This window comes from Tursiops truncatus, chromosome 13, assembly GCF_011762595.2.
Source record: "Tursiops truncatus isolate mTurTru1 chromosome 13, mTurTru1.mat.Y, whole genome shotgun sequence".
NCBI lineage: Eukaryota > Metazoa > Chordata > Mammalia > Artiodactyla > Delphinidae > Tursiops > Tursiops truncatus.
In genome coordinates, this window is record NC_047046.1 from 86,165,656 (window position 1) to 86,184,614 (window position 18,959).

At 52.2% G+C, this 18,959-nt stretch overlaps 1 protein-coding gene and 1 long non-coding RNA gene across 7 annotated transcripts in view; one reads left to right on the top strand and one right to left on the bottom strand.

Annotated features, from left to right (window-relative positions):
• Positions 1–18,959, bottom strand: part of MBP (myelin basic protein) — a 112,770-nt gene continuing 93,811 nt past the window's right edge. For 5 of the 6 annotated variants that reach the window (XM_033837855.2, XM_073790834.1, XM_033837853.2 and 2 more), the window contains 5 exons: positions 10,565–10,672; positions 9,285–9,320; positions 8,852–8,884; positions 5,566–5,685; positions 1–139 (listed from right to left, as the gene is read on the bottom strand). In XM_033837855.2, the coding sequence (XP_033693746.2) occupies positions 95–139; positions 5,566–5,685; positions 8,852–8,884; positions 9,285–9,320; positions 10,565–10,672 (342 nt within the window). In that variant the 3' untranslated portion in view covers positions 1–94. The remainder of the gene's footprint in view (positions 140–5,565; positions 5,686–8,851; positions 8,885–9,284; positions 9,321–10,564; positions 10,673–18,959) is intronic. The other variant, XM_033837852.2, reaches the window with a different exon arrangement.
• Positions 134–18,959, top strand: part of LOC141276232 (uncharacterized) — a 42,502-nt gene continuing 23,676 nt past the window's right edge. The window contains exons 1-4 of the long non-coding RNA XR_012325483.1: positions 134–1,071; positions 1,165–1,223; positions 1,496–4,799; positions 16,484–16,542. This is a non-coding gene — a long non-coding RNA (uncharacterized lncRNA). The remainder of the gene's footprint in view (positions 1,072–1,164; positions 1,224–1,495; positions 4,800–16,483; positions 16,543–18,959) is intronic.

The following is an 18,959-nucleotide window of genomic DNA, read 5'->3' on the forward strand; positions in this document are numbered from 1 at the left end:
GGCTACGTTAGGGATCTACGGCTCGCGGTTAACTTCCAGGCAGTTGTGTTAAGAAGCTGGGGACGGACGGGATTCCGGGACACGGGGCAGGGCTTCAGCGTCTCGCCATTGGGGACCCCGAACGGCCGTCTCGTCCTCCCTGAGAAAAGGAAACAGAGGGTTAGGAGGGCCGGGGCCGCCCGGCCGCCCTGCGTCCTTGCGGTCACTGGGTCGCCAGCCACGGGGCCTCTTCTGGGTCTGTTGCTGGAAATGATGCCTCACGGAGCAAGTCTTTGACCCCGTGTCTCCAGCATCCTTTAGCCCGTCGGACCTCCAAGTGCCTCAGGGCAAATAGGACGCAGAGAATTGGGGGTCTCGTCGCATTTTCCGGGCGTGAAAAGCGCAACTGATATATTACCAGGTTTTGAAGGAGCTCGTTTCCTCGGCCAAGATTCCCGGGGACCGGGGGAAGCGGCCCGTGAACGATGACAGGGACAGGCTCCTCTGTGGGAGCTGAGGTGCTGATGTCACGGGCACACCCTTGCTTGGGCCGCCAGGGAGGGGCCACTGCTCAGCTGGTCTCCCCGGGGACAGTCCCCTCCCATGAGCCCTCTTCTGCGTCACCAAGAAAACCAGCCTCCCAGAGGGGCCGGCCACTAACTCCGACCTCAGGGTCTTAAAACATGTGAATTGACATGTTTTCTGGACAAATACAATTTGCAATAAAAAAAAAAAAAAAGAGTTGGCAGTCGTGGAGGTGGAGACGGCTGGGCGGGGACAACTTCTTCCAGGGAGCATGGCTGGGCATCGGCTCTGAGAAGGTGGCACTTGTCACCCCAGATGTCACTTAGATTAACTCGGAAAAGGGCGCTTTTTTTTTTGCCTTTGAATTTTCATTCAAATTTTAGTCTCTTTGGATTTCCCTTTTCTCTTAGGTTATGGATGAAAAATTGACCTCTCAAAGATTCCCTTGCGACTGTGAGCCCCCAGAGAGCAAGACAGACATGAAATACCCTGTTGACCAGATGACAGACGGGCACCTATTGACCTGACCTCGGCCATGCCTCCGTCCCTCACGTTACCAGAAATAAGGTGACGGAAGCACGAGGGCCCCAGATCCTTATAATTAACGCAGTCAGCCAGAGAGATGGTAGTTCTGATTTCTTGGGGTTTTGCTTTTTCCAGAAACATCCCTATGTTGCTGAACAACTCACCAGAGGAATTTTATTTTCACAAGCGAGAAGGTTTGTGGAATTCTAACCTCTGAAGGTACCAGGAATCACCCAGAGACGCTCCCTCCCAGGGAAGGGGCTTTGTCACCTCAGCCTCAGGGCCACCCTCCTCAGCGGGGACTCGGGTCCGGTCCCGTGTGAGCCCGGCTCAGCTTTGCGTGCTCGGTCCTCAGAGCCGCTGCCGGAGAAGCCCTGATCCAGTCTGCCCTGGCCCACCGTGCCCTGAATTTCCCGCAGATCAACCTGTTAGGGCTCCCTCGAAAGTGTGATTTATTCCTGCGCAGGAGCAGAGTCACGGCCCCATCTGACAAAGTACACCTGTGCTGAGACGGCGTCAGCGCCCCACGCCCTGGGCCAGACAGTTCACGGGAGACGCCACTGAATGTCCTCGGGGCTCCTTGTGAAATGATAAATGGCACATTTGGGGGGTTTATTTTCTATCATCGTGCCTACAATTTATTGAGCATCTCCCGCGAGCTAAATCCGTGACGTCTGTTTCCTCTTGTGAACGAGCAAGCCAACATGGAGGGAGGTGTTGTTAGCATCCCCCTTGCCTGGTCGAAAGAGCTGAAGCTCAGAGAGGTTGCATAATTTCCCCAAAGTCAGCCAGCCAAAGGGGTTAGAACCCCAGATGAGGAGGGAAATCGTCCTAACTGCAGACGTCTGGGTTCAGCCCTGGGACGTTCTTGTTCAGAAGTCTTGGGAGACCCAGAAATGGTCTGCGCATTGCAGGCAACCTCCCGGCCAGGCTTGGGCCACTGGTGGAAACCCTGCAGTTCCGGGTTTAGACCCAGAGCTCTTCCGGGGTCTGTATCCTCGCCGTCTCGCTGCTACATTTCAGAATCGAGACACGTATATCGTGATGGTCTCTGTTGCTTGGACGTTTAGGTAGAATTTATTTTCTTATCTGATTTGCCTCAGAATTGACATTTTGAAGAGGGGGTCCTGCCTCTGGTTTTTTTGCTTGTTTGTTTGCTTTTGTGTTTCTGTTTTTTGGCTGTGTTGGGTCTTCATTTCTCCGCAGGCTTTCTCTAGTTGCGCAGAGCAGGGGCTACTCTTAGTTGCGGTGCGCGGGCTTCTCATTGCAATGTCTTCTCTTGTTGCGGAGCACAGGCTCTAGGTGCGCGGGCTTCAGTAGTTGTGGCATGTGGGCTCAGTAGTTGTGGCTCGCGGGCTCTAGAGCACAGGCTCAGTAGTTGTGGCGCATGGGCTTAGTTGCTCTGCAGCATGTGGGATCTTCCTGGACCGGGAATTGAATCCGTGTCCCCTGCATTGGCAGGCGGATTCTTAACCACTGCACCACCAGCGAAGTCCCAGCATTTTATCTGACATTAACCAACTTAGCCACGGTTTACTCACCACTCACTTCATGTATTTAAGGTTTTTCTTGAGGAGACTAAGGGTCCTCAAAGCTGAGTCCTGCTTCACATCACCCACGAGTGTCCAGCATCTTCCAGAATCTGGGTCATGGGGTCCATCCGTGCCGTGTGTATATCCCGACCACCAAATACACCACACATGGGACTCGATATTGAATTAAAGATTAGGTGACCAATCAATGAGTCTTTGGGTTCCTGACCAAATCTTTCCACCATAAATTGTAGAATCTCGACGTTTTAATGAACCAAGTAGGAAGCCCGCTTCTTCAGGTCAGAGGTCAGAGGTGATTCAGGTTGAGGGGCTGCTGTGCTTTGCTGGTGGTGACTGAGCCCTTGAGACGGGGCACACGGGGCTGTCAGATCTCCTGGTGACACGACCACGCCACGTACCACGGGACCTTCTCATATTAAATCACGTTGTGACCTGCTGTGATCCCAGCAGGTGTTCCCCAGGAGACGCTCCCATTCTCATCCGAGCCCACGAACACCTGGGACAGGAGTCCGTGGAAACTCCCGCCTCCCCCAGGTGGCTGCCGGACTGAGGACACGGGGGGAGGAAGCTGCCACACGGGGTGAGAATTGGGCTGCGTCTGCCTGCGATGCTGACACCATGATGCTCGAGGACGCAGGATGGTCCAAAGTCCGGGGACCGAGCAGCTGGCTCCCCTCCTGCGGCTGGATCCCGGCTTTCCTTTATCCGCAGGGAGCATCTGACGGTGCTGAGGGCATCGTGGGTGTCGTGTCCTTACAACGCCGCTCCCGTCGTAACAGATGGACTCTGTCTTTTCCTCACTGGCGTTCGTCTTCCGTATGACGTTTCTTCCAGCTGGAAGAGGAGTTGACTGGACCCTCTTAGCAGTCAGGGCTTTGGTCGTAGTTGGATGTCGGCAGGGAAGTGATGGCCTGTTTGGATGAAGAGTCAGCGGAAGTGACGGCTGGGCTGTTACTCTGACGAGAAAACATGGGACCCGAATATGGTGAAGTTTGTCCCTGCCCAGCTGCCCTGTGAACACGGTTCTGTGCCAGGGATGGCAAGTGCCCTCCTGGAGCCTCAGATCTGCATGAACACGGCCCCAGTGGCACGGTAGGCTTGCCGTGGCTCCACGGGGTCATCCCAACTCCCAACCCCCTTCCAGGTTTAAGCCTGAAAAGCTGACACGTGGTTAGAACCTGGGCTCAGCCGTCAAAGCCCCAGATGGGCAGCCGCGGAAATCCACAGGGTCTTCCTTGCTCTCCAGTCCAGGAAGTGCAAAATCCGGTCCCGTTTTTGTTAGTTTTTGCCAGATGGTCTTTCAACGTTAGAACATAAGTCACACCGTGTCACTAGATCCCGGGGACCTCCCCATTCAGGGCCAGGGTCAGAGCGCTCAGGAGGGTCCCGGGACCCTCTGTGGGGGGAGCCCCTTACCCCTCCCACCGGTCACTCGGTCCCGCTGCCGCAGCCGCCTCCCTCCTCCGGGACATGGCCAGGCCTCCCCATGCTCCGTCAGCGGTCAGCCAGGAGCCCCGTCCCCGTGCCAGGCCAGCCCCTGCCCCCCTTTGCGCCCCTGCGCCCGCCACCCGCTCCGCCGGGCCGTGTCTGGGCGCCCCTTCTGGAATCCCGATGGCCTGGAGGGCACAGAGGGGCACGTTCGCGCTCAGCCCATCCCGCCTCCCCGCCACCATGCACCCTGTGTTTTCTGTCGCCCGCCCGACAGGACGACACGGCTCCTTTAAGACGCGGCGGCCTGCGCGTAAGGCTTCGCTGGCACGTGACGATGCACCGAGCATGCGCTCAGCAAAGCCCGGCGCAGAACCCGCGGGGCCGCGGCGCTGCCGCCGGGCAGGGGCCCCCGGCGCCACGCCCGGAGCAAAGCCCGTCACTGTGTTAGTCCCGAGGCCTCCGCCACCGCCGCGAAGCCCCTTCCCAAGGCTCTCGGGGCCCCAAGCCTCAGGCGGTGGCGGCATGTTTCCGAGGCTGCGCCTCGTGCCCCAGGGTCTGTGACCTTCCTACGAGGAGCCGTCAGCGGGCCCGGGGCGCTCCTGCGACCGGCCGAGGGCGAGCGAACGGAGGCCGCACACGTCTCTCCTGCCACCTGGAAGTCGCCTCGGCGTCGGGCGGCCAGCGGCGCAGGAAGCCGGGGCGGAGCCTGCCGCCCTCAGCCCGTCTGCTCCAGGCCCAGCCCGGCTCCCGGCCCTCCCCTCTCCGGGCCGTCCGGCTTCCTCACAGGTGAGCTTGGCCTCGGTCAGAAGGCAGCCCTGGACGTGGGCGCCCCCGACCTCCCCCGGGAGGGAGGCTCTGAGAGGCCTGGGGGGAAGGGCCACTGCCGGCCCCCCGTCCGAGTCCAGAACCTTCCTTTCCCGCTTCCGTGCGGCTCAGGCCCGGGGTGATGGCGCCCGTCCCCCGTCGGAGCCCCTCCGGAGATGTCGGGTGCTCCGAGCGAGGCCGTCTTGTCGCCAGCGGGGGGTGGGGGGGGCCGGGCAGAGGGCGTTGTGCCCGCTCCACCGTCACAGCGGCTCCGGCCACGCGTCCGTCACCCCGTCGTCCGGAGGACAAGCCGAGCCTCAGGGAGCCCGGGGGCCCAGGTCACGCACTGACGGACGTGGCTCTGACGCCCGGGTTAACCGACGGGACGGGTGCCCGCGGTCCCCGGGGCCTCTCGTCCATCCAGCCGTCTTCCCCTCGTGTCCCCATGGCTGCCGCCGGTTCCCTCAGGGACGGAGGTGCTGCTGTCTGACCTTCCAGGCCCCCGTGCCTCCCGGGCCCCGGCTGTAACCACGGCGACCCCGTCGTCCGCAAGCTCCCCGAGGGGCCCCGGCCTGGCGCCCGGCGCCGCCCCTGTTCAGGCGGGCCCTGGAGGAGCGCTTGGCGGGGCAGGGATGGCACGTGGGGCGCTGACCGCAGAGAAGCGGCGCAGGGACGAGCCAGAGGCCGGCAGTCCCAGCCCTGTCCCCGAACCCGCCCCCGCGCCGCCCGCCTTAAGAAGGTGCCTTACCAGCTTGAAGATTCTGGAAAGCGTGCCCTGGGCGTCATGCCCCTTGAGGCCCTTGTGACCCGATTTGTAGTCGGAAGCTCTGCCCCCGTAACCGAATCCTGGCTTCTGGCCCTCGGCTCCCTGCAAAAGAGGACGGCCGCTCTCAGTCTGTCCATGCGGCCTGGGCAGCACAGACCCTTCCCATCTGCTTCCCTGGAGGCATCAGCAGCCTTCAGACTTGGTGAAATTTGGGGGCTCCTACCTTTCTAACGTGCACAGACAAAATTCCCAATTCTCCAGCCTGGAGGAGCCTCTCCAGGACGACCAGGACCAGCTCCCCTGGCCGCGGCCTGGGTGCCCTGAGTGTGGACGGTGAACCGGGACCAGGGTCCTTCCAGGGGCTCTGGGCTGGGAGCCGGTCACCGTAGAGGGGAGGGGGCGGGTCCCGGCTGGGAAGCCCTGTCCCCCAGGCCGTGCACCTGGGCACAGCCCCAGAGCCAGCCACCTGGACGGGTCTCAGCAACCCCCCGCCCTGGCTGTGTGACCTTGGGCAAGTGTTGGAACCTCTCTGAGCTTTGGCTTCCTCTTCTATAAAATGGGGATAATGGATGCTCTGCTCTGAGAATGGAGCCTGCGGCTCTGAACTTTCGAGCTTGCTGTTGTTATGGGGAGGGGGGTTCCCCTGGCAGCTCCCAGCCTGGTCTCCAGCTGCCCCGGGAGCCCCTCTCACTTCAAGGAAGATGGAGAAAAATTGCCTTCGTGACACATAGCAATGACAAGTGATTACTGAAATGTAAGGATATGTGTGTCTCTAGGACCAGTCTGCATTCTAATGCACTTTAGTTTCAAAGGGAAACTTCCACTGTGAACACAAGAAAGGAATGGGGGGAACTCTGATGCTCAGACATAAGGAATGTTAGCCTTTGGGGGTAACGGGCGTCCAGCCTGGGGTGCGACACTCCTCCAGGGGTGAACCACACATCCTGTCTGCGTCACGGATCTTATGCAACGGACAGGCTCTGAGGTCTCACTTCAGGTTTTGCCAACAAGAAGTAGGAAGCTCTCTGTCTGGCCTCTCCTGAGAATTCTATACACAAAATAAAACCGTCTCCTGATCGAGACCCCAGAACCCTTTGCCTCAGGCTGCAGCGCTTTCCAATTTCACGAGGGTGCCTTAGGGCTGGAAGGAGCTTGGGAAACCATAGGATCGATCCCTCTGGTTTAGGCTCCAGAAGCTTCCAGATTCCTCCAGTCCACCCCTCTCGTGTTGGAACTGAAGCTGGACCAGGGCCATCTGTCCAGGCACAACCCCTGCCCTGCACCCCCAAGCTACTTCTCTTCAGCCCAGGTTTGGGAACAGACATTGGCCACTCAGCTACTTTCACGTGAAGGTTTGGTTTCAAGGGTTATCAAGTGTGCAAGGGACAGGGGCAGTGAAGATCCAAGACCACATACGAGAGGAGCCCAGAACTGCCCTGAATCCCAGAGGTTTCCATGGACACGCTCGCTGCATCATGGTCCAGGGTCGGGGGGGGTGGTTAAAGAGGACTGAGCCAAAGGACAGACACAGAAGTTGTCGAGATCCACGGCTTCCCGTGCAAGTGCTAAATCGGTCTCTTACTCTGCTGTTTTCTCCAAAAATAAAGAGCTTCTGAGAATTAAATTCAAGGATTGGTTTTCAGATTAATAATCTGCTTAAATTTTCTCCTTTCGAACTCTTGGTCACTTACATCTTTGGACAACCTAGAATTTACCAAAAAACATACAACATAGTTTAGAAAACTGGTGGGACTTTCAGGAACTCCAAACGGGAAGACAGTCGTGTGGCTCTAGGAAACCGACAAACCAGCTCACGGAATACGGAGCAGGATTTTACTTTGGAAAAAAAGAGAAAATTAACAGACATTAGTGGGACCAAACACGGAGACGTGAGAGGCATGCAAAGGCCGTGCTGTTAGCTGCCGGGCTGAAGTGGCCTTTAAACGACTGGAAGAAACATGGTCTTTCCCCCTCCCATCACTCCACGTTCGCCGATGGCTTCGCCCTGGTTCACGCCTAGAAGGTTAGAGGCAGCTCAAGCGGTTACTAAAATCAGATTTCTGGGTCAAAAGTGGGTCCCATTCTTCAGCATCATCTTTGTCTCCTGCTGGCACAGAAAGTCAGTCATTAATTGTCCCTGAGGGCTGGCCCGTGTCGATTCCCTACGTTATCATCACCTTTCGGCAAATTCATGAGGTCAGGAAAACGCTCACGCGTATTTGTATAAAACGTTCCAGCAAATATCTCAGTTCATACTTCAATGTAATGATGCGTTGGGGCAGTTTATGGAAGCCTCCCCTGCCTTTTCTCTGAGGGTGGCTCCCCCCTCCCTCCTCCCTTCCTTCCTTCCTTCCTTTTCTTTCTTTCTAAAGTCATTCATTGATTTCTATGATGCTTGTTAATTGGGTATCAAGGATTTGTAGGCTCTGCACTAGCGATATATTGTGTCTCCAAGGACACTGGAGGATGTGTTTCTAAGGATACTGTGTCTCCCAGACAGACACAGTTCCTGGCCTATAGATTAGTGTTTCTCTTTTTATTCTGGAGATTTTATAAAGTAAGAACTCTATCTAATATTTGCTAGTAAGTATGGTCGATAGATTTAGTTAAAATATAGATAGGCATTTAAAGTTGGTTCAGACACAAAATTTTACCAGAAAGTGAACAAATCAGCCATTTAAAATCTTCATGGGTTAAACGAAGATTTTAATCTTCTTTAAAATCTTCTCAGAAACTCCTAAAAAGGTTTTCCTGGATGGCTTGATATCCAAGCTTTAGTTATGACTAAATCAAAACCCAAGCCAAAATCTTTTGGATCACTTAGGTTATAAACTGAATGACTGAATTTAGCATCTTTTTGTCTCGTGAGCAGAATCATTTTTTTCTCCCCAAAATGTCAACATCTGGCAGGGGAGGGAGTGCGGGCTATTTGGACAGGCCCACATGCAGGCTGCAGGGACCCATTTTTCCTCATCTGCCCTTTTGGAAGGAAATCAGGAATTTTCTCATACGTGGAGTCACTCCTTCCCTGGGGAGGAGCCCAGGGGAGTCTCCTAGGAGCCCTTTGGTGCCTGGGCCCTGGGTCATGAAAACAGGAGTGTGAACCCAGCTGGAAGGAAGGACCGGCTGCGGCGGAAGCAGCGGGGGACAAGCTGGGTGGGATGGGAAGGAAGGTGGGCCCAGAGAGCAACTGAAGCAGAACAGAACAGAACAGCTGAGTGGCCGTGAGGAAGGAGAGGCAACGGGTAGACGTGCATTTGTCACCTACCCAGCTAAATCTGCTGAGGGACAGTCCTCGCCCCTGTGTGAGGAAAAGAAAAAGAGGGACATGGTGATCAGTGTGGGAAAAACGTTCTCTGCACGAAACAGGAAACACAGTCAGGACAACACAGTGCTGAGATGGCAAACAGGTTTTGGCACACGCGCCCTATCCTGAGGGTGGCCGTGGCCCCGGGGAGCTGCCCAGGGAGGATTTCAGATTGGGGTTGAGAGGGAAGGGAGCTGGGATGGTGAGCGCTGTCTGCACGGCAGCAGGCGGGAAGGGGTGTCACGCGCGGCTCAGCCTGTCCTGCATGGGCGCCACGTGACAAGACATTTTGGGGTGCAGTCAGGGAGCTCTGAGTCCAGCCCTCCTTTTGATCCGTTTAGGGATTTCAGGGAAGGGCTGTAAAGTGATGACTCAACACATTGGGGGGTCTTACCTTTCCTTGTGATGGAGGAGGTGTGCGAGGTGTCACCTGCAAAGACACGGGAGAATGGTGAGCGGGGGTGGGGTCCCTGCTTCACAGCAGCCCTGACCCTGCTCGTGAGAGCCTCCTGTTGTCACCATGTCACCTCGTGTTGTCACCTGGCTTGTTGCTAGTTCCCTGCTAGCTCCTGCTTGCTGGGAGGGTCTGGTATCTATTGGTATAAGAAGCCACCCACTCAGTCTGCCCGGCGTCCCCATTCTGTTTTAGTTGAGAGAGAAATAAACGATTTGAGAATGTGAAAGTATCCGATGCCAGAGCACACAGAGGGTGTTTGAGAGGATGGGAAGCACCGAAGGCTCTGCAGCCACAGAGGCGATTCCTCCTGGCGCGTGCTCCCATGACACACCCCCTCTGCAGGTGATGGAGACGGTGAGCGCCACCACCATCCTCTCTGGGGTGGGCAGTCAAGGGCCCCTGGTATTCGAGCCTCAAAAAGGACGCCCTCAGGTGTGCGACTCCTCAAGCTCCCTGATCAACATGAAAATACCATCTTGGATGTCTGCTGCACAGAGTTTATAATTAGAGCCTGTGGCTTTGTTTTTAAGATGTTATTTTTTAGAGAAGTTTTAGGTTTCTAGAAAACTTGCACAGCAATTGCAGACAGTTCTCATGACCCCTCTGCCCTGTGCACAGCACCCCTGGCTCTCGTGTGGTCCACTTGTTACAACTGAGCCAATGTCAATACATTAACCAGGGTCTGTGGACTCTGTGCTGTACGTTCTGTGGATTTTGACAAATGTATGAGGTGTCTCCGCTGTCACGGGATCATTGAGAGGAGACTCGCTGCCCCCAAATCCCGGGCACTCCTAGTCTATTCATCCCTCCTGCCCCTGCACCCCTGATCTTCTTACCGTCTCCAGAGTTTTGCAAAGCTTGTATTTTTGAACTAAGCATCTCCTACTAGCTTAGTCTCAAAAGGAGTGAGTTCTTTGGTAGAACTCAAAGTTTTAACACAAAGTTAAGCTGCAGATGCAGCTCAGACCTTGGGACCAGGTGCTGGCCCTGGGCTCCCGAGGCCAACCTCACCCTGAGGAAGTGGGAGGCGTCACCTGGGGATACACTCAGAGCCCCCATCATGGATTACAGTTGTGTCACATGGAGATATACTCAGACCCCTTGTGGATCAGAGCGTAGTGTCACCTGGGGACATACCCGGGCCCTCGTGGACTGGGGCAGGGCCGGACGCCCCTCGCCCCTCTAATCAGCCCCCTCCCACCGTGGCTGCCACTCACGATGTTCTTGAAGAAGTGCACTACGGGGTTTTCATCTTGGGGCCGCCCGTGCTGCGCCTTCTGGGGCAGGGAGCCATAGTGGGTGGCTCTGGCCGCGTGGTGTCCATCCTGAAAGACAGGACGCGTGGTCTCAGGGCAGGCTGGACCCTCTGCTGTCTGGGGAAGCTGCCTCTGCTCCTCTGTGGATCCGGATACTTTTGGAGACCTGATGCTAGGAAGCTGCTGACGTCACAGGATGCAGCCAGGCGGGTGGGGTCTGGGCGGTGCTGTCCCCACAGGTCCCTCCTCGGCTGACCTCCTGGCCACTGCAAACGCCCCCTCGGGAGCCCTCCCGACGGGAAGGCCAAGCTCAGGGGGGAGCATCGCCAGCCTCCCCGGACGTGGGCTCCACCTTCAGAAGCGCTGACAGAGCCTGCGAGCTGGTGGTCCCAGGAGGAGGGGGCCTCGCCTGGAGCCCTGGCAGAGAGGACGGTGCTTGTGCACACCCCCTGCTATGGGAGTGTGGGAGGTCGTGAGAATGAGGGGATCAGGAAACGTCCGGAAGGTCAGAGGAATCCCCTGAAAGCCCGTCAGGTAAATGCGCCAAAGCCTCGTGCACACCTCCTCCATCGCCAGCTCGGTGCTTGTGGTTCGAAAGGACCCTTACTGTTCAGAAGACACTGTTGCCACCGAAAAGTCTAAATTGGGCTTCTCGGGAATTTAATGCATTTAATGGGCTTAGTTTCACTGGTGATACCTGCACCCCTGACTGGGCTGTCACTGGAGTAACAAGTGCATCGTCCCTGGCACTAGTTACAGGTACACTGTACCTGGTACTAGTTACAGGTGCATTCTCCTTGGTACCAGTGACAGGTGCATTATCTCCGGTACTAGTTACAGGTGCATTGTCCTTAGTACAAGTTATAGGTGCATTCTCCTTGGTACTAGTTACAGGTGCATTATCTCTGGTACTAGTTACGGGTGCATTGTGTCTGGTACTAGTTACAGGTGCATTATCTCTGGTACTAGTTACAGGTGCGTTATCTGTGGTACTAGTTACAGGTGCATTGTCCCCGGCACTAGTTACAGGTGCATTGTCCTTGGTACTAGTTATAGGTGAATTCTCCTTGGTACTAGTTACAGGTGCATTGTCCCTGGTACTAGTTACAGGTGCAGTGTCCCCGGTACTAGTTACAGGTGCATTGTCTCTGGTACTAGTTACAGGTGCATTATCTCCGGTACTAGTTACAGGTGCATTGTCCCTGATACTCGTTACAGATGCATTATCTCTGGTACTAGTTACAGGTGCATTGTCTCTGGTGCTAGTTACAGGTGCATTATCTCTGGTACTAGTTACGGGTGCATTATCTCTGGTATTAGTTACGGGTGCATTGTCCCCGGTATTAGTTACAGGTGCATTATCCCTGGTACTAGTTATAGGTGCATTGTCCTTGGTACTATTTACAGGTGCATTGTCCTTGGTACTAGTTACAGGTGGATTATCTCTGGTACTAGTTACAGGTGCATTGTCCCCGGTATTAGTTACAGGTGCATTATCTCTGGTACTAGGTACAGGTGCATTACCTTTGGTACTAGTTACAGATGCATTGTCTCTGGTACTAGTTACAGGTGCATTATCTCTGGTACTAGTTACAGGTGCATTATCTCTGGTACTAGGTACAGGTGCATTATCTCTGGTACTAGTTACAGGTGCATTATCTCTGGTATTAGTTACAGGTGCATTTTCCCTGGTATTAGTTACAGGTGCATTATCTCCGGTACTAGTTACAGGTGCATTATCTCTGGTACGAGTTACAGGTGCATTATCTCTGGTACTAGTTACAGGTGCATTGTCCCCGGTACTAGTTACTGTTAATGTCTATGCCTGTCTCCAGCTGGCGGTCCTCCTACCCCCATCCACCAGGGCTGAAGCCCTGTGGTCACGCTGGCTCCTTCTCTGCTCTATTTCCCCCACTGACTCAGTTCACAAACCTTGTAGGTTTTTCTTTAAAATATTCCTTACATTTGTCCTCTGCCCACATTGACGTTAAGGCCAAGGCTGGGGTAGCCCTGTTCGGGCCCCTCCCTTTCCAGCCAAGACGGGTTTGCAAAGGATGCTCTCCTCCTGTCCTTCCCCACAACCGTTCCCTGCGCCTGTTTCACAAACTGAACATCTTTTCTCCAGCCGGGGGGCCCCCAAGACCTGGCACCACACGGCATGGCCTGGTTTTGTCCACTTGCTGAGACCTCGTCTTGGCTCTGAGTAGACCAGCCACCTCGATGTCCTTTGAACGAGGTGTCCACGTGCCCTCCATGCCTCCTGCTTCCCTGTGACTTTTCGTGCCCTGCTCAGCCTTCGAGCTCAAAGTCCATCCTTCTGCAGGTCCTGACTGGAGTCAAGGCCCCCTCCCACTTCCCTGTGGCTCTCTGCCTCTCCCAGGCTCCCCCCGCTGCCCAACACCCACCCTCCCGACGTCGCGGCCGCGCGTTCTGCTGTCTGCAGTGCCCTTCCTGCGGCCTCTGCTGGGCACAGCTTTCTCAGCTCACCTGGGGCGACTCAGCACGTGATCTGCTTTCCGTGTGGCACATTCACAGCCTCCCAGAAGGGCGGAGGGTGCAGCGGAGGCCTGGTGGCCACGGGCTGAGTCTCCCTCTCCTCCACCGGGCCGGGGACCTCACAGGATTCTGGTTTCCCGCAGAGGAAACCCGGGGGATTGAGTTATGATGTGGGTACGATGGTGTGGGCAGAAGCGGACACCATGCGCATTTGAACTTGAAGACGTCAACCTCAAGGGGAAGCGCTGGAGCGTTTCAGGAACTGGTGACCCTCCCTCCCCCGTCCTTACTCTTATTCTGTCTGCTGGGGTTGCCGGAACATAAATAATCTGGTTCTCCTTGTGCTTGTGTTATCTCTCAGCCAGCGCCTTTCTGAGCTCACAGACCAATCAGATTCGCTCACCGCTGGCCCACCTTACACATGCTTCTCCAATAAAAGAGAGTATAAAATTAAGAATGAAAAAAGAAAACAGATGAGCTAGGAAACTGTTTAAATTACTTATTTTAAGAAAAAATATCTTTGTGTCTAATGTATCTGCCAAGTGAAGTTATTTATTAGATACCACCCTAATGGCCAAAAATAATTAAAGCAGCTCAGAACTTAGTACAATTTGCCCTGACTTTGGGTTTTTTTGTGTTTTTTTTTTTGGGCCGCTCTGCACGGCATGTGGGATCTTAGTTCCCTGACCAGGGATCGAACCCACGCCCCCTGCAGTGGAAGTGCAGAGTCTTACCCACTGGAGAAGTCCCTTTACTTTTGTTTTTATATACCATTTTTCTGCAGGCTGCGTTGGATTTTGAGTCACAGAAACGTCGTGCACTTTGATTCACCCATTCTGTGATTAAACTAGAAAAGTTTCTTAAACTTTACAAAAAGGTTTTTAAATAAATGAACGTTCAGTCCTATATGCAGTTCTGATATTATTAAAACTTATTTATGCTCTGATATAGTTAATGAAGTATTGTGTAGATTATAATAATGTTTCACATGTTTATCATGTGTACCAGCTTTGAACGCTAAAAGAAAGAGCATATATTTTGGTGATTTTTATAATGAATACATTGGTCGCCAATCTTTTGAGGGAAAAGTAATTTAAATCTTTTAAGGAACACATGAAGTTGGTAAGTTGTGTTCTACCTCTCAGAATGTGGGGTCAGAACTGTTCATGAAAACGTCAATTAGTGTATTTATGGCCCTCGGCACAGAACTAAGCATGCAATGAGCATTAACTGTTGAATTAACGCATCGACAGTTTAGATCACTTTAATACAGAGCCCAACACATGCAGTAGATCTTAAGTAAATAGAACAATCATCATGGAATCCTTTTGTAACATATGCACTGAAGAGTGACTGAACTAGGACTCTGACTTGGAATTTTGGCTGTAAGTTGTCACAGATAATTTAATGTAGAGTTATAGCTATATTGTTGTAGTTGTAATGGTCTGTTGCTGAAAGAACGTTTAGTCAATCATATTTCTATATATTAGCAATGAACAGTTAAAAAACCCCAAATTTAAAAGCACCACCATATATAATAGCATCAGAGAAACAAAATATTAGTTATAAACTTAGCAAAGCATGTATAGGATCTTTATGCTAAAAACTAGAAAATGCTGGTGGAAGAAAATCAAAGAAGACTTAAGTGGAGAGACATACTATCTTCATGTGTCACAAGACCATGAATAGTACAGATGGCAGTTCTTCCCAAACTGATCTACAGATGTAATGCTCCACCACTCAGAATCCTAGCAGGATTTTGTTTAGATATAGAAAAACTAACCTTGAAACTATATGTAACCAAAATAGCCAAACAACTGTGAAAAAGAAGAATAAAATCAGAGGAACCGCATCACTTGATTTAAAGATTTCCTACGTAGCTATAGGCAGTGTCGTACTGAAGAAGGTGTAGATAGATAGTTCAGTGGAACACAGTAGAGTCCAAAAGTAGACCCACACAAATAGGACCAGGTGATTTTTGACAAAGGTGCAAAGACAACTCAATGGAGAAAGCATAGACTTCTCAACATATGGTATTGGAACCACTGGACATCCAATATCCAAAAACATGAACCTCAATCCAAAGTCACACCCTATACAAAAATTAACCCCAAATGGATCATGGATCTCTATCTACACTGTAAAAGTACAGAGTTTTAGAAGAAAACAGGAGAAAATAGAAGAAAACCTTCATGACGTGAGGGTAGCCAATAAATTTATAGACCTGACACCAAAAGCATGATCCATAAAAGAAACAAAATTGATAAACTGAACCTGATCAATATTTAAAACCTTTGTTTTGCAAAAGACAGTTTAAGAGAATGAAAAGACAAACTACAGATGGAGAAAATATTTCCAATCATATATATGACAAAAGACTTGAAACCACAAGTCCTTCTTGTAAAGAACTCTCAAAAACCAATGGTAAAAAAACAAACCACCAGGTTAAAAAATTGGACAAAACACTTGACTAAACACTTGACTGCAGAGGATGAGCAGAATGCAAATAAGCACATGAAAAGATGCCCAGCATCATTAGCTATTAGTAAGATGCAAATCAAAATCATCAGGAGACACCACTGCACCCCTATTAGAATGGCTAAAATAAAGGATACTGACAATACTAAGTGCTGACTAGGATGCAGTGCAACTGGAACTCTCATGCTTTGCTGGTGGGAATGCAAAATGGTACCCTCACTCTGGAAAACAATTTGACAGTTATTATAAAGCTAACCATGTATCAATACTTACTATATGGCCCAGCAATCCCACTTCCTGCTTTGAATGATAAAAGAAAAAACTACATATTTTTGGATGAGATTTTTGTAATGAATATATTGGTCTCCAATCTTTTGATGGAAATAATTTGAATCTTGAATGAAAACTTATGATCACACAAAAACCTCTACATGAATGTTTATAGCAGCTCAATTCGTAATCACCAACTCTGCAAACAACCCAAATGTTCGTCACTGAGTAAAGGGATCAACAGACTGTGGTATGTCCATGCAACAGAATACTATGCAGTAGTAAAAAGGAGCAACAACTCAGAGGCATCTCCAAGGCATTGTACTGAGTGAAAGAAGCCATTCCGAAAAGACTTCATACAGTATGATCTCATACACGTGACTTTCTTCAAAAGAGTACACTACAGGGAGGGTGACCAGAGCAGTGGCTGTCAGGGGTCAGGAATGGGGAAGGGAAGGGTGTGGTGTGAAGTGGGAGGGAGGTTTTGGGGTGATGTACCCTTACTGTGGTGGCAGCCACGTGAAACTACATGTGTGTTAAAATTCACAGATGTGTACACCAGAAACAACCCAATTTTACGTATGTTAATTTATAAAATAAGTCCATTTAACACGATCTATCATTATTTGTCCCAAGGTTGGTGATGGCAACATTACGTCGTTCCGTGAATTTCCTGGTTGGAGATCTCCGCATAGGTGAGTCTGGCCTTCTCCCTACATCCATCTTATGTCTCCAGGTCTCCAGCTAGATTTTAAGTTTTTGGAGGAAAAAAGAAAAACTTCTACTTGATTCCCCAAAGCTTCTGGCAGTTTGGTTCAGCAAACAGAAGTGGACAAAGGAACAAAGAAACCCTCTTTCTACTGGGGCCTCCTGGAAAGAGCAAGCCTCTGGGGGGCTCTGGTCCTGACACAAAAACCCCTGCGAACCGAGCACGCCAAGTGCTGGGGCTTCTGTTTCCCCACGTGTAAAAGCACGGGGTTGAAACCGAGACTCGCTGAGAGAGTTTTTAGCTCTCAGCTTCTACTAAGGGGCCACCTCTGAGTAGCAGGCAAGGAAGGAAAGGTAATTCTGCCGCTGGTTTATGTATTAGGGCGTTTCCTAAGACTCTAGGGCTGCTGCTTAATCTGTTTATTTATGTATCACTAAAAAGTTCTGTGGTGAGCACAGGAAGAAGAGCTAAGAAACGCGCCTCGGTTGCCATGGTGATGACACCTTTACACAGTGGCAGGGGAGGGGAGTGCTGTATCTGTCACCCTTAATTTTTTTTTTTATTGTGGTAAAACATACGTAACGTGAAATCTACCATTTTGCCGTCGTTAAGTGCCCAGTTCAGTGGCCATAAGTATATTCACAATGTTGTGTATCCATTACACCATCCGCCTCCAGAACTTTTCCATCTTCCCAAACTGAGACTGTACCCAGTAGACACAAACTCCCCATCCGCTGCTGCGGCCCCTGGAAAGCCCCATCCTACTCTCTCTATGAATCTGACGGCTCAGGGGACCCCATACAAGTGGAATCACACAGTGTCTGTCCGGTGGCAACTGGCTTCTTTCACTGGTGTAACGTCCTCAGGGTTCAGCCATGCTGTAGCTTGGGTCAGAATTTCCTTCCTGTTAAGGCCGGGCCATATCCCGCGTCGCCTGTGTAAGCCACATTTTGTTCACCCTTTCATCCACTGATGGACACGTGGGTTGTTTCCACCCTTTGGCTCTTGTGTTTAGTCACCTGCTCTGACTCGGACCCTGTGATGCTGATGTGGTCTGGCCTCTGACAGGTGGCTGAGGGGATTCAGGCTCCCAGCTTCCTCCCCACAGTCTGAAGAGCATCCTTTATTCTTTGAAGGAACATGGCGGGGGGGGGGGGGCGGGTTGTGACTCTGAGGCCATATTGAAGGCCAGCCTGCGCTGAGGAAAGGGGTCCACACCCAACTTGAGGGGCGCCGGGCGGGGAGGCTCCGGCCATGCAGGACATCTCTGCTGTCAGTGCTCAGTTCACGGTCAGAGCAGGGCCAGCCTTTGTCTCCCGGGCAGCGGTGGGAGCCCCTGGCAGGAGTGGCAGGGTACTTAAAGACAGTGGCTTTTGGCTTATTTGTTACATTTCACAGTTTATAGGGAGTGGGTACTTACTTCCATGCCTCACTGTAAACAAGGGGGTCCGTTTCTGTCCTGGAGGAAACAGTCTGGGGAGGGAACGGGCCGCAGGGGAAGGGGGATGACGGCGGGGCCGTCTGGGTGCGAAGGTGACCCCGGTGGGGGGAGGACGGGGCGCGGGTCCTCCTCCCTCCACCCCTGTGTCCCCAGCCTCTGCCCCCAGAGCCTGGGACACACAAGTTTCCCTTTAAGGAGCCCCCTGGACTCAGCTCCCTAACTCAGGAAGGGTTCGTGATTCTCCAATGCAGCCCTTCTTATCTGTGTGCAGAAAGGATAGAAGAACCAGAATTGTTCACATTTTACAGTTATTTGCCAGGAATGGTGTCTCTTTGTCCATGTCTATCCTGATCCAAGTAGCTCATCTATTTGTAAGTGATTAAAAGGCAAAGGAGGAATTCGAAGGTCAGTCCTCCCGGAAAATCAGAACCGGACACCCCGAAGCTGGGGTGGGGCGGGTAGCAGTCGCCCCTCTCAGTGTGAGCAATCAGAAAAGGAAACGGGGCCGGAGACAGGGCCCCCGCCCCACGTGCCGGTCTAAACCTGAGGTTAGGACGTTAACACGCTATCTCCAAAATACGCGGAGCTGAATATTTGGGACAAGTGAAGTTAGAAAATTAGTCCAGTTTTTTAAAAATGAAAACTCAAGTTGTTTAGAAAAATAGTGCTTATTACATAGGGATTTCAAATAACAAGAAGTTTGTAGAAGAAATCCTACCTGTTAGGGGTGACTTGGTTCACACTCTGATGAACCACATGGAGACCTGGCTGTCTGCACACGTGAACACGTGAGTCGTGTAGGGGCCTCGGCACATGATCACAGCCCGCGCAGGGTTACGTGGCACTGATGTGTTACTCTTTTTTGGCATCGTGATTAACAAAACAACAATAAACTTCTTGGTGGCAAATAAAATAACATTATGCTAAAAAATTTAAACACTACTGGAGGAAAGCCATGGGAT